At 37.8% G+C, this 15,438-nt stretch overlaps 1 protein-coding gene across 1 annotated transcript in view; it reads left to right on the top strand.

Annotated features, from left to right (window-relative positions):
• Positions 1-14,290, top strand: part of LOC126650833 (sodium channel protein type 5 subunit alpha-like) — a 33,399-nt gene extending 19,109 nt beyond the window's left edge. Inside the window, exons 16-27 of the mRNA XM_050336149.1 lie at positions 173-602; positions 1,501-1,658; positions 2,620-2,740; positions 4,184-4,338; positions 5,008-5,181; positions 5,419-5,526; positions 7,476-7,754; positions 8,341-8,394; positions 10,174-10,315; positions 10,911-11,011; positions 11,430-11,700; positions 13,092-14,290. Coding sequence (XP_050192106.1) covers positions 173-602; positions 1,501-1,658; positions 2,620-2,740; positions 4,184-4,338; positions 5,008-5,181; positions 5,419-5,526; positions 7,476-7,754; positions 8,341-8,394; positions 10,174-10,315; positions 10,911-11,011; positions 11,430-11,700; positions 13,092-14,290 — 3,192 coding nt within the window. The remainder of the gene's footprint in view (positions 1-172; positions 603-1,500; positions 1,659-2,619; positions 2,741-4,183; positions 4,339-5,007; positions 5,182-5,418; positions 5,527-7,475; positions 7,755-8,340; positions 8,395-10,173; positions 10,316-10,910; positions 11,012-11,429; positions 11,701-13,091) is intronic.
• Positions 14,291-15,438: the final 1,148 nt, after the last annotated feature.

The following is a 15,438-nucleotide window of genomic DNA, read 5'->3' as shown; positions in this document are numbered from 1 at the left end:
AATTTGATTTCATCAAATACAGTGTGATCAGTCATTGTCCTTTCCTTATGACCTGGTTTTGATCTGCTCAGCATAACTGAACTTCGGTAGCATCTGTGTTCTTCAAAGTTAGGATTCAGAGATGTGAATTCTACTCTCCATAATCTTAATTTTTTTAATGAATGAATTTCAGGTTCTCAACCTTTTCATTGCCCTCCTGCTGAGTTCCTTCAGTGCTGACAGTCTCCAGACAACAGAGGATGACGGAGAGATGAACAATCTCCGGATTGCCTTCGCTCGCATCCACAGGGGATTTCACTTTGTCAAGAGCAAGACGTGGGACACCTGTTGTGCAAAGCTCAGGCATTTAAAGAAAGTACACAGGAAGAAAATCAAATTGACTGCACAGAACTCACTTGGGTTCAAGTGTGAAGAAATAAAAAACCGTAAAGAGAATTACAACAATGAATGGATTGAGAAAAATGGGGACAAATGCTCAGGTCTTGATGATTTTGTTAACAATCCCAATATATTTGTTTGTGTCCCTATTGCTGAGGAGGAGAACACGAGTGAGGGTTTTGAGGATGATGATAAACTGAGCTCATTTACAGAGACAGAATGCAGCAAACAGGTAATGAATTCCTTTGTTTGTGTTGGAACAGTAGAATTGTGCATATATGTTTATACAGAGGGATGCACATGTGGTAGAAGATGGTCTCTAGCAGAACAGGGTGGGATATGTTGATCCTTTTCCAGAGAGTTACAAAATTTTGAACTAGAAGCAAAAGTACAAATATTTAGAGCCAGGGCAAGTCACCACTTGGAGCCTTTTAAAATCAAGATTCTTTCATGTTCTTAAAATAAAGAGTATAAACTGTTGAGAGTGCTGCAATAATTTTTAACTGACTTTGTGGTGCACACAGGTAATGACATAACCCATAGGTAATTGTGGAAGTCCTTTTTTTTATATAAAAATTTATGTGAAAAAATTATGTGAATAATGTCAACTGTTTTGGTATTATGTACATAGAAGAGCAAAAATACATATTCTGCATAAAGAACATGACCATGGACTCATAATATTAATGTATAGCTCTGGTCCTTACTTGGTATTTGTCCTCATTGCATGTAGTAATTATTAGAAATTACTAAGATTAAGTATGGAGTGGCTCTACTAAGGTCATATTTCTCATATGACAGCATATATTACCCTTTTTCTTTGTGCTCTATGAATTTTTCAGTTCTATTTTAACCATAATTGCCATTCTGGTCTCAAGATTTCCGACCTTACATTTCCATCTTAATTCCTATGCAAATATTCTCACTTCTGAATAGATCACTAAAATTCCTTAATTTGCTGCATGTCTGTTGGGAAAAATTTCTCTATCAGACTCAAAATGATCCTATATTATGACTTTTGTCTGGAGAGTCTCACTTTAAATGCAATGCATATCTTATCTTTCTTTCCCCTCCGACTTGTCCCCCTCCTAAAAGCGGAAAGAAACTCCCTCTAATCCACAGATTATTTTCAGGATGAAAATCACCTGAGGCAAAGGGGAGAAAGAGCAAAAAATTCAGGCAGCTGGAGTAAAGGATCAGGATTTTCCTCCGAGGAATTCAGCGTGCTTTACCCAGGAAAGGACAGGATGGGTGAACCATCATCACCAGAACAAAAAGAGGTAGCAATTGTTTCTCAACTTGACTTTCCAATACTGGTCAAGCACGGGAATGTTCCTGTTCAAGGATTTACAGGAGTGGAGAATAGTGCCAGAAGCAGCTCTGAGCTGCAAAATTGTTTTGTAGCAATTATAAATAATTTATAAAATTCTCTCTGCTACTTTACATTTACTCAGTTCTGAGTCTTCCAAAAAAAAGAAAAAGAAGAGGAGGATTAAAAATAAAAAGGTATTAAAAGAGAGATAAGCTTGCAAGTGGGAAATTCCAGGAAGCCTGCCTGTTTCAAGAAATATAATGATTGAAATGAGTTTCTCTCTATGTCATTAAACATGGTAGTTATTAATTTACAATATTTTTGGAGTAATTCTGAATATAGAATACATTCAAAGAAAGAAGTAAAAAACAGCATTATGCAAACATGAAGGAACAAAAGCATAGAGTAAGTAATTTGTAACAAACTGCTGTCTCATCAAAAATCGTATTTGAGATAATGGGATGGCAAAAAGCTTTATAACTGAAAATATAGGGTATGATTTCAGTTTCTTCTTCATAAATGCTGCCTTGGGTGCTCAGTTCCTGACTCAATAATATATATTTATCTGTTTCTCCTGTTTAAATTAATCTTTCTCTGATTTCATGGGTTTAACACAAGTAATTTATCCTGCTTTGAGGACTTCATGGCCTCATATGCAATTTAAAGCTCTTCAATTTACCAGCTGATTAGGCAGAGTTACCTCTGGTTCATGTAGATAGATATTGTAATTATAAAGCTTTGGCTTCTATTTGGAGGCACCTATTGGTATTTCTAAGCTCATATGCTTTTAAAATCACAAAATTTATTCCAACACTACTTGTAATATTAGTACATAGCCATATTTTAATTCTATTTTTTTCATGGATGAATTTATTCATTTGGAGCTGAACATAGAAAGAAACAATACCTGATATTACTTTGTTTGGTAGTTTGACAGTGTCAGCTCTTCTGAAGGCAGCACAGTGGATCTGACAAATCCCGAAGATGTTTTGAGGAAGATTCCAGAATTTTCTGAAGACTTCAAGACTCCAGAACAATGTTTCCCAGAAGGTAAGACTCTTGTGGTTTCACTACTGGGAAGCGAGAAGGTTTAACACCAAACTTGTTTCTCTAGTGATGCTGAGCCTATTTAACTTTAGTTAATTTCAGTTTTCTGGAAATTGGCTAAACAGTTAAATCTTTAGAGACCTGAAAGCTAAAACCCCTTCCCCTTAAAGCAAATTGCTTCCAAATGGGACTTGGACAATGGCACAGACCCCATTCCAAAAAATGGGATTATTATAGTGAGGTGTGATGAATTTCACTCTGTTGGACAGCAACCAAGTCACTCTGGGGGTTTAATGTTAGAGAAGTGGATGTGATCAGGTCTCACCTGGCAGTGGCCACTGGGATAAGAATGGTTTGGGTTGGAAGGGCCCTTAAAGATCATCCCATAATCTGAGGATCTCTTCTCAAATCATCACACAACATCTGTCTTTGCACTGGATGTGTTCAGCACTTTTATGACTTCTTCCTACCCTAACACATAATAGCATGCAGCTTTCACATTCCAGATCCACATTACTGGGGATTATTGAAATAAAAATAATCAGATTTTTTTACATGTATTATAGCCTATAATCTAAATCAGTTATACATGCAATATTATATAATTTGTGTATAAGATTTTATATATAAATATGACACGTGTATATATTATTTTTACTTTGCTTGGAAATGACAGAAGCCTTCTGACTGGTGTTGTTTGCCATAGTGAAAACATGAATTAATGGAGAGAATACAGAAAGGAAAAAGTTAGACAAAGTGAGTTATTCTTGGAAAAACTAACAAGTAGACAAACCCAGGATTTTGTGAAGGGGTGATCAGAAAACATTAAGTGGCCCTGGCATCATTGTCTGTCATGAGAAAGAATCTGGTGAGCTGGAAAGGAGATGTCTCCTTTTATAAAGCCTATGTATCAGCTAGAATATAACACATATTTGCAGGTTCTGTTATATAAAATCAGCCACTCCATACATTCAGAAGCAAATGAATAAATGAACAGACCTCTGAAGGCATGGTATAAGGCTGCAATATTGAAGACAATTGTTTACCCCCCCTGTTTCAAAGCCTTTTTGTTCTGGGGCATCTCATCTCTGCTTTCCAAACAGTGTGCAGGAACTGAGAGAGGCTTTTGTAACAACGAGACTCTTCCTGTGGCCCTGAAGTTTTGTGTGCCCAAACATCAGGTCGGTAAGAGCCTGTCCAGTGTCTCAGAAATATCTTGAAATAATGGAAACTTGTCCAAAGGGGCTCCACCTGCTTTATGTGTGTATAAGTGGGAGCTACAAGGCAAGCTAAACTAGATGTCTCCTGATTTTTTTTCTCATGGAAAACAAGGGAAAACAACAAACAAGGATGCAGTTACTGTGGCTGTTGACAGAAGTTTCTTGAGCAATCCTTCACATTCATGCACATTCCTTCCATACACTCATTGCTGTCTCTCTCTTTCAGCTTGTGCTCGATACTTTCACTGTTGTGTGGGTAGTGCTGCAAAGTTTGGAGGAGAAAAGTGGTGGAATCTGAGAAAAACCTGCTACCAGATTGTTGAACACTCTTGGTTTGAATCCTTTATCATATTCATGATTCTTCTGAGCAGCGGAGCCCTGGTTAGTGTTTCATATTTCATGCGTTTCAGCAGTTTCACGTATCAGTTTAGAAGGATTTTTGGCTTTAATCAGAGATGTTTTTAGTAACAAATGCAGTGAATATCTTTGAACTCATAAGGAGAAAACAGAAGAGGCTTCAACAGCAGTCATTCACTCCTTTAATTATTTCAAATCTATTATTCATATTATTAAAAATTATAAGAGAGCATGAGCAAAGCTAAAAATACATAAATCTCAGAAGCTGTTTCTATTGTGACTGTATACTGGATTTTTCTCAGGAAGTTATGTCAGAGTTGTGAAATATTAAGGAGTTTTTATACCATTAAAACAAACAAATGACTCTTAATACTTGGGGGGGGGGGGAAAGTATTTGGTTTTCTTAAATATATAAATTTCTTATTAAATTTCTAAAAATATATACTGTCCTAGGATTTCATTGTGCATGATGGTGCAACCACAGGGCTGTACTATATAGAGAAAAAGAAAGAGAAGGGGCATGGAGAATTATTTTATCAGCTTTTATCATCAGACACAGATTTGAGTAACACATGGTGTTCAGATCTGTGTTAAAATGTATTGAATGATGAAGGGGGTCTTAACGCTGCTTGACTTTGATTTTATAAGGTTCATTTCTGACTTTTGCCATTTGTCTGTGTATTATGATTTAAGGCATTTGAAGACATCCATATACACAAGAGAGTCAGAATTCAAATGATACTGGCATTTCTTGACAAAATGTTCACTTTCATCTTTGTTCTGGAGATGCTTCTGAAGTGGGTGGCTTATGGCTTCAAGAAGTACTTCACCAATGCCTGGTGCTGGCTGGACTTTCTTATTGTAGATGTAAGTTCTGCCTTTGGTGCCTGATTATTTTCTGGATGGAAATTTCAGACAGTACTCTTACCTCCTGTAGTGATGGTGTCAGGATACTGCACTCCAGGCATGGGAACTATGAGGAGATTTGGGTTTGTTTGTTGGGGTTTTTTGTTTGTTTGTTTTGTTTTGTTTTGCTTTTTGAAAGAAAATAAAGGAAAACTATGACAGGACATTGCTAATACTTTCTTTTGTCTTCCCACTCAGGTCTCTTTGATAAATCTCTTCGGCAGTACATTTGGCCCCATTAAATCTCTTAGGACTCTCCGAGCTCTGAGACCCTTAAGAGCATTGTCACGGTTTGAGGGAATGAGGGTAAGACTGATTAAAAATTAGACCTTCAGAGCTTCTCAGATAAGCACATAACAGATTTGTTACTCTGTGTCTTTATGAAGTTCACATATCTACTCCGAGTTCCATTTAGGAACTATAAAACGAATTTGTAAAGAGGCCCTTGCTTGTGTTCTTCTGAACTTGGATGTTCCTTTTAAACTTTCCTGGAGTGATTGATCCTAAGTGCTGTTGAAACTAAAACTAGCCTAGGTGGAACTTTGTTCCATTGCTGCTCAGTCATTCTTGTGTTCCTGTCTTACTGAGATAGGCAAAAATCAAATAGAGAATAAGAACTATGAGCACAATTCTGATTTGTGAAGTCTGATGGAAAGCTAACTCATAAAGTGTCACTTCCCTTCTGCAAGTTTTTACTGGTTTGTTTTACAAAATCTTCAGCCTATTAGAAGGTGCTTTGCTCAAATTATTGTTTCAAATAAACTTCTTTCATAAATCAAGAGTGTTTTTCTGTAGAATATTTGATGGGGTTTTTTTCCATCAAAGGAGTACCTGGAACAGTGTGATGCTGCTGGACATTAATCACATTTACTTACAAATCTACCATTGTGCAAATGCAGAGAGGGATTCCCATAGTCATGTGATAAAACACATCTGAACAGTGCAATGGGAAACAGTAGGACAACCACAGTGGTATTCTGGGCAAAAGTCTGGTCTACAGAATGTGCTCTGGTACATGAAAAACAGATGATAGAAATACATATGGCATCATTGTCATACACTTACAAAGGGAATGGTTTGAAACTAAGAGGAGAAATTCAGAATAGATGTTAGGAAGCAATTGTTTCCTGTGAGGCACTGGAACATGTTACCCAGAGAAGCTGTGGCTGCCCCATCTCTGGAAGTGTCCAAGGCCAGGTTGGATGGGACTTGGAGCAACCTGGGATAGTGGAAGGTGTCCCTGCCCATGGCAGGGGGGTGGAACTGGGTGATCTTTAAGGTCCCTTCCAACCCAATCCGTTCTGTGGAATACAGACTCAATGCAGCTGAGATATGGATTGCTTTTGGATATTTTCAGGAAGTGAGGCTGAAGGCTTTCTGATTGCAATTGTGTCCTGTAAAGACAGAGAGAAATGGTATTAAATTAATTAGCAGAAAGTATCAAAATTTCTATGTCTGGAGTCAATTTTGAAACAGCTAACATCATACTTTCTGTCTTGCTATGCAGAATGTGTGTGACATGGTCTCCAAAAACCTTCCCAAAGCTTTTTAATTTTTCTGCTGGTCCACCAAGTTGTTGTTTGCTGCCTGACAGCTGAGTTCACTACCTTCACTGGGAAACTCAAACATATATTCTCATCATTTCCTTATACTGCGCTATTTTATAAAGCAATCTGTCATATTTTAGCTTGCTTTTAAAATCTACAGGGACATTTTCTGTGGTTGCAGCACCCAGCACAGAAAAAGTACTTAGCCCACGATTGTAGACCCCAAACACAACCCCAATCCTCTAAAAATAATAGATGCAATAAAATACTAGTGGAGAGTTATTTTAAAATATTTAAAATAAATTTTAAAAATTTAAAAACTACTTTTGACAGTCTTAATAATACAGTCCTCTGCATTAGTGCTTATGGATGAATACTTCAAAAATTTAATCTTAATAAAGTTTCAAACAAAGAAGCCAATGGACTATCTTTCACTCCAGAACCAAGGGAAAGTTAAAAAAAAAAAGTGGATGGACTCACATTTTAGTACACTTATATAGTGGGGCTCACAGCAAACTAAGAAGTGTCAATTATCCGTTTGAAAGCCTAAGAGATACTATGGACACTGTTCAAGATACCCCTGCCAGCTGTGACTAGTATTGACATGGCAGATATCAGTTTTTGTTTGCAGAGATGACTGACTGTTTATTATTGATACCTGAGCCCATCTTTTTTGAAGTGTGTTTTTCCTCTCCCATTTCATCTAAGGTGGTTGTCAATGCCCTCGTGGGAGCCATCCCTTCCATCATGAATGTTCTGCTTGTCTGCCTCATCTTCTGGCTCATCTTTAGCATCATGGGAGTGAACCTCTTTGCTGGGAAGTTTGGGAAGTGTGTCAACCTGACAGAAGAAGATTCCAAATTAAGTGACATGATCAGAAACAAATCAGACTGTGAGAGCTATAATAACACAGGAAAAATATTCTGGGTCAATGTCAAAGTCAACTTTGATAATGTAGGCTCTGGCTACCTGGCTCTCCTTCAGGTGGTAAGTGCTGCTCTCCCTCCCTAGCCAGCATCATGTCAGATAGGCTTGACCTTCTGCCAACTCCTAAATTATCTCTGTGGGTGATGAAAAGAATGAAATATAATACAGCTTACCCTTTCCATGTAACTGACTGTTCGGGCACACAAATGGGAAAAGGGGGACAGATGAGATCCTGCTGAAATTTTTCCAGATGGCAAAGTAAGCATCTGGTGGGCAAGGGCTGTTTCAACCTCCAGCACATTCATGATCCTGAGAACTGGACTCAATCTCAGAAAATATCTGGGGCAAATACTGACCTGTTCTGTTGAAATATGGATTTGTTCAGCAATGAGGGTTGCAAGGCCTTTAGTACCATGCTAATGCTCTGTCAACATCCTAGGACAGCATGTTCTGTCCCATCCTGGCCAGCTTTCATCTCCTAATGAGGCTGAGAATGCCCCACATAAAGCAGCATCAGACCTTGGTGCTTTGTGTGTTTGATCATACCAAAGGCTAGTGCTCCAGTCAGCATCGTTTGGATATTGCAAATTATGTGAAGACTTTTATGGTCAAAGTTCAATACATTTTCCATAATCTCCCACTCTAGGCAACATTCAAAGGTTGGACGGACATCATGTATGCAGCAGTAGATTCAAGAGAGGTCAGTCATCGTACTCAAGCCATGTTTTTTGTTAATGTTACTGCTTTCTGCAAATGCATTATTAGTTTTGCACTTCTACAACTGCTGTTCTGTCTGTGCTAAATCTTTCCAGTAATTATTTATTATCAGCTCATGTGAACATTTAATTTGCAAATGAATCATAGAATCCTGAAGTTCCTCTGTTGTAATGGGGACAGGGTTTCAGCTCAGATCCTCCCACCTAAATGCAGTTCCTCTAGTGTAAAGTTTCCATGGGAGTTCCTCTCCAACTGCCCTCTGTCATAAATGGGGATCTAACTGATGTGCTCAGAGGGATCTAGGGAACATTTCAACTCAACCTGGATATTTATACTGTTCAACTGAGCACCACTTTATGTTATATTTACTCTGCTGATGACTGGATGTCCATCAGTTAGAGGAGAGCTGAGTTTCTTGCCACCCACCTTCACACATCTTTTATGAAACTCAAGCTTGGAGTAAACCTGCATGTTTTACACTGACATAAAGTCCACTTCAAAACACAAAACCAAACTTCCTCCAGAATCAAGCTATTGTGCCTAAGCAGCCATTTGAAATATATTCTCAGGCATCACTAGTGCTATTCTGCTTATCCTTTATATTACCAGAAACATTTGTTGTCTTATTAAAAGTATCATCCAACATTACACAGAACAAAGCGATGTGTCTTTGGAAGCAAAGAATTTGAAATGAAGAGGATTTCTTAATTTCATCATGAGTTCAAAGGACTCAAAGAATTTTAAAAGTAACCATATATTAAAATATTTCTGTGTGTGATTCAATTTTTTTTCTTTTTGCTTCAGCATGAAAATTTATTTTTGTTCATATTTTGTTTTTATTCATAATAACCATCACAGAAGTTTTTGCTAAAAAAGAAAAAAAACAACAACATAATTAGGACAAGATTTTTAATGGCAAGAGCTTGGAATTTGACCTCTAAATAGTTTGCTTGATTTTTTTTCAAGTGCTGAGCAATTGACAGCTCTTGTTCTTATTGGAAGGAACTGAACTGGTGCTTCTGAAATGTTTGTGAAAATTATGTCAAGAATATTTAATTCAGTAACCATTTCTATTGATTTTATTAGGGTCTTAGTCAATTGTAAATGGTGGAAATTTAGGTCAGGTTTAAAAAGAAAAAAGAACAAAAGCCACAATAATCAGTTTTTGTGTAAATAAAAAAGTAAATAAAAGTAAACCTCATCTACCATTAGTCAAAGACTAGGTCACGCTCTACAATTTTTTCAGTGGAAATATATTCAATAATAATGAATTTTTTGTGTTCTGCAATGCTTTAGCCAGAAAATACATAAACAAACATTGTAAAAGAAACCAAGTTAACAAGTTTTCATAGCATAAACACTTTGTAGTACTATTATTTCCAGATATATTTTCTGATTAGTTATGTCTCAGGTGTTTTGCTTGGTGTATCGTTTCATAAGGTTCCAGGTTAATTCAAAAGGGGTAGTATTCAGCATCTGAGCAATAATGTCCCTATAAGTTCCTAGAATTCTGATTCATCTAGTAGTCATAGTATAATTGTTAGTTTCTCATCCTTTCAAAACTGTCATGTACAAGTAAAATTTGGTGTTATGCACTATTGATAGTTTTAAATGATACCAATTTTGTCAGAATGAGCAGTAAGATTGTAAATGGTAGCTCCTCCTGGAATCAATTTGTGAGAGGATCTGCAATACGAAGGTTATTTTGAATTAGGCCCATGTTGTTACTGGTTATTTTTCAAGTTGCACCTTATTCTTGCAGAAAGATGACCAGCCAGAAATGGAGCACAGTCTGTATATGTATCTCTACTTTGTGAACTTCATCATCTTTGGATCCTTCTTTACCCTGAACCTCTTTGTTGGTGTTATTATTGACAACTTCAACCAACAAAAGAAAAAGATAAGTGTATTGGTTGTGCTTTGACCTTGAGCAATGCTATCTTTAGTGAGCAAGGTCCTGTACATAGAATCTAAACCTTCTATTGGCACTTACTGGAGCATTAATAATTAAGTTACCAGAAACAACACTCCAGGTGAGTTTCTTCCTCCTTTCTTTTCCCCCATAACCTTAACACCTGGGTCTTTCCCAAACGTTTTGAAACCTCTTACAGTTTTGTCCCCTTCTGGGAAATGATCATGACAGGAGATTCATTATTTAGAAAGTGGTCTGGTACTGATGCTCTGATGAGTATTTTGGATTCTCCACAAGCGCAGGATGTGAGAAGCCAGGGAAAGATTTGTTCCAGTCCAGTTTCTTTCAGTAGTTCTTTTGTTTGTGTGCTTTTTGAGTGAGCTGAGTTTCACCTCAGGACTTCTGCTCAGTGAATCTCTGGCTGGGGCTACTCTCATTTTTTTGGACACAGTTACACTTTATGAAAAGGGCCAGAACCAGCAAGATATGAAAAAGGAAGAAATGTCAACTTCCAGAATTTTAGACTTTGTGACTACAATAGTGCTGCTTTCTCACCAAATAACAGTGACACTTCTTTGTATACTTAGGTGGGGAAGATATCTTTATGACAGAAGAACAGAAAAAATACTACAATGCAATGAAAAAGCTGGGATCCAAGAAACCTCAAAAACCCATTCCAAGACCACTGGTAAGACAGTATTCTTCAAAAGGAAAACGCACTGCAGAAGTGCAGTTTAATTCACTGAAAAGCACATGTGTTCATATATTGCCTATAAATTATTTATACCGTTTTTACGTTGATACTCACACGTTGGTCTAAAGTCAATTCTGCACCGAAAAGTTTACTGAATTATTTTACAGGTTAAATATTTATTAAGTTCTCTGCATAAATATTATTTGGTTTTACATTCACCTTGGAACTGATTAAACTTCAGGATGACAAGGGATTTTTAATGTCATTTTTATGTTCTGCCTTTCTCAAATCTCTGACTTCACTGCAGCCGAGTGACTTTGCGACATAAAAATTGAAGCTGTTGGAAACGTGTACAGATGAGTACTCCCTACTTCCATAGCTGATGTCAGATGTATTTCTTTTTTTCCTCTAGAACAGATACCAGGGGTTCCTTTTTGACATTGTAACGTGCCAAACCTTTGATGTTGTCATCATGGTTCTCATCTGCCTTAACATGATCATGATGATGGTGGAAACCTATGAGCAAAGTGACACGAAGACGAATGTCCTGAACAAAATCAATATACTCTTCGTTGTCATCTTTACTGCAGAGTGTGTTCTGAAATTGGTGGCTCTGAGGCAGTACTATTTCTCAAATGCCTGGAACATATTTGATTTAGTGGTTGTTATTATGTCACTTGTTGGTAAGTAAAATTTTTTGGCAGTTTCTTCACAGAATCAATTATTACTACTTACAGGAAAAAAATAGTTAAAATTTATCAACTTCAAATGGACCTTAAAATGTAAGTCAGAATGCAAAGTCTTAAGGAAAAAAATAACTAATCCCCCCCCCTATTTTTTACATATATATATATATATATATATATATATATATAAAAGACAACTCTTAACATTAAATCTTTCATAATGGTTCTTTAGGTTGTTTTTTTCCCTAGTCTGAAAGGCAGAATGAAAAACCCACCACAGCAGTATCACATTATGTGATAATTCCATTGACACAGACTTAGTGCCAACTAAGAAATCTTCAATTAGATCATGTTGTTGGGTTTTGTCATCTTTGTTTGTGACAGACAACTGAAATATACAGAGAATAAGAAGACTGGAATTAAATTATAGACTACAGAATTCAGTTTCTGGAAACTCAGGCATTGCTGACTGAAAACAAAGGTTCATACTCTGTAACAGCATAGAAAAGATGACCAAAAATGTATTAGTTTTTATTTGAAGGAATTACACCAGACAAATACGAAAAGGAGCTCTTTTGCCTATTTTGAACTTTCTGTCAATTTAACTTATTCCTAAGGCTAATATTGCCAAGTAGCAGAAGGCATCTAGGGAAAGAAAAAAAATAGAATTGTTTCTTTGATATGACTTATGGTTTGGGTAAGTAAAATTAAAGTAAGACTACGGCACTTTCTTGAGAAATTAAGTTCCTGAGCAGAAATCCAGAAAAATGTACCCAAAACAGGTAAACCTAGAAAAGCCAAATCCCTTCTAGTGCTTCTAGATGTAATTTTTTTCATTCAAACAAAGAAAAAAATAACATCCATGTCTAGCTACATCCTGGAATTAAAAGCCATTGTAGAGTGGCAAGTACAACTTCTGTGTTTATCATTGTGTTTGCTTATACATATCTTGCCAAAATTTTCTAAATGATGACCATGATGACATTGTATGATATCTCATTTTCTTAGTTCAGCTTTATAGTGTGTATTGGGAGTCACATATAGAAGGTAAGAATGTAACCTACACCTGCTGAAGTATTAATGCAACCAGTGTCAAAGAAAACCATCAGTCATCAAGTGCTACCTGATGCAGATATTTTAAGTTGTGCATAGAAGGGTGCTTGCAATCCTTAGTGCAGCGGCTCTTCTGACGGCTGAAGAATGTAGTTCTTAATTGCTGATTTCTGCAACTACATTTTCAACTCAACTTCTCCTAAAGGTTGTTCTGGTAAGGTCTTAGAACACACACCTCAGGTATTTTCCAACTGTGCAGATATCATCATTCCATCCCGCTTACCGGTTAAGCAGAAATGTGATATTCTAACCAGTTGTTATCCTTTCCATTTTAGCCCTACTGCTTTCTAGCATTGGCAAAGCATTTGAGCATTTCTTACCACCCACGCTCTTCAGGGTCATTCGCTTGGCTCGGATTGGACGGATCCTGAGACTCATCCGGGCTGCCAAAGGAATTCGGACTCTGCTTTTTGCCTTAATGATGTCCCTGCCTGCTCTGTTCAACATTGGCCTCTTGCTTTTCTTGGTCATGTTCATTTATGCCATTTTTGGCATGGCTAACTTTGCCTTTGTGAAGATGGACGATGGCATTGATGACATGTTCAACTTCCAGACCTTCGCTAACAGCATGCTCTGTCTCTTCCAAATCACCACGTCAGCTGGATGGGATGGTCTTCTCAGTCCTATTTTAAACACTGGGCCACCATACTGTGATCCAAGCGTAAGTGGTATTGTAGGTGAATGTGGTAAACCTGCCATAGGTATTATTTATTTTGTAAGTTACATCATTATATCATTTCTCATTGTTGTAAACATGTATATAGCTGTTATTCTGGAGAATTTCAACGCTGCTACTGAGGAAAGTACAGAGCCTTTAGGGGAAGATGACTTTGACATCTTTTATGAAATCTGGGAGAAGTTTGATCCTGAGGCAACTCAGTTTATAACTTTCTCTGCGCTTTCAGACTTTGCAGATGCTCTGGCTGAACCTTTACGTGTACCAAAACCAAACAAAGTTGAACTCATGGCCATGGACCTGCCCGTGGTCAGTGGGGACAAGATACACTGCTTGGATATCTTGTTTGCTTTTACCAAGAGAGTGTTAGGAGATTCTGGGGAGCTGGATACTCTAAAAGTACAAATGGAGGAGAAGTTCATGGCTGCCAACCCGTCAAAACAATCCTATGAGCCAATATCCACCACACTCAGACAGAGACAGGAGGAAGCGTGTGCCACAGTCATCCAACGTGCCTACAGGAGTCACCTGCTCCTACGCTCCTTAAAACAGGCTTCTTACCTGTACCATCGCAGAACTTGCAGTGCTGACACTCTGGGAGAGGCTGCTCCAGAGAATGAGGGACTTATTGCATCTATGATGGCTGCAAACTATGGTAGGAGTCCTAACAAGTCTGAAACTTTGTCCTCAGTATCCATTCCTCCATCGTATGACAGTGTCACAAGAGAGAGTAGTGGCAATCCCGTGGTAGAGAATGGAAAAATAACAGATAATCAGCAATCTCCAGACACTAAATAGTTCATCAGTGACAAAGCTGTTAAGAATGTTTTTTTAATGTTCACAGAAGATGATATTGTAAATATGTGTCAGCTGAGGCAGTCTCCCTGTGAAAAGAAGTCTGTTGGTGGGGATCAGTTACCTATGGCAGCTGGAGAATCGTGGCCTTTGGCTCTGCTGTGTCCAGTTTTCTTCAATATTTCTGATTTGGAGAAAGGTGTTGGATCTGTCTGATCAAGGGCATCCCACTGCAGAGCCCACAGTACCAAGTGCTGCAGCGTGTTCACAGCAGTGAGAGGTGACCTCTGCTGACACTTCCCTGGTGCCAGAAGCAGACAAAAGCCCAAGCACCAGTGGATCTCCCGGAGAACAGAAAATGAATGTCCATATGAGTATAAACTGAGGAATGGAAAGGAGCCAAAATTTACTCTTATTCCATTCCTAATTGACACTATGATTATAAACCTGTTTAGCACTTGGCTGCTGATTTTTTAATTTTTTTTTTTTTTTTTTAATGTTTGGGGACAGATGTGCCACAAACACAGACCCTGCATGATCCACAGATATGCCACAGTATAGTGGACTTCTTCCCATGTGATCAGTTTACAGAATAAGTCATGGCATGTGTGTTGTTGTACTACTGAAGTTTAATGAAACAATAAATACGACTCCTAGTATTACAGAAGTTGTACTCATCAGAGCAAAACCTTGCTTTATGTTTTGTTTGTGAAGATTATTTTTTTAACCTGGTTTCCTCTTGCATTGAAGTGAAGGCAGCTGTGCCACATGTCTGTCAGTCACCCCATAACAAATAGTGTTTATTTCATTATTTCCTCAAACTTCATCTAACGAGTAAGTTTTTTGCTCAAGTTAATTCCTGACAATGTGGTAGAGAACAGAGACAAAAATAAGCATTTCCACTGGCAGGAAATTGGTAGCATCACTTCAGCCACTCCCTTACACACCAGAAACCCAGGCTAGGGAGCTCCATGTGGGACCCATCCGAGCTGTCCTTGTTCATGGTGGTGAGCATCATTCACTGCCATGGAACGAGGCCTAAGGTAGATGTGTCCCATTGGAGGTAGGAGCCTTTCCCGCTTCTGCCTGTGCTTCTCTGATGGGAGAACCAGCTTTCTCTCTCCTGCAAAGATTAGAAGCAACCAAAGTAT

Source organism: Myiozetetes cayanensis, unplaced genomic scaffold, assembly GCF_022539395.1.
Source record: "Myiozetetes cayanensis isolate MyiCay16 unplaced genomic scaffold, myiCay2020 scf1, whole genome shotgun sequence".
Taxonomy (NCBI): domain Eukaryota; kingdom Metazoa; phylum Chordata; class Aves; order Passeriformes; family Tyrannidae; genus Myiozetetes; species Myiozetetes cayanensis.
This window is presented reverse-complemented; position numbering and strand designations above follow the sequence as displayed.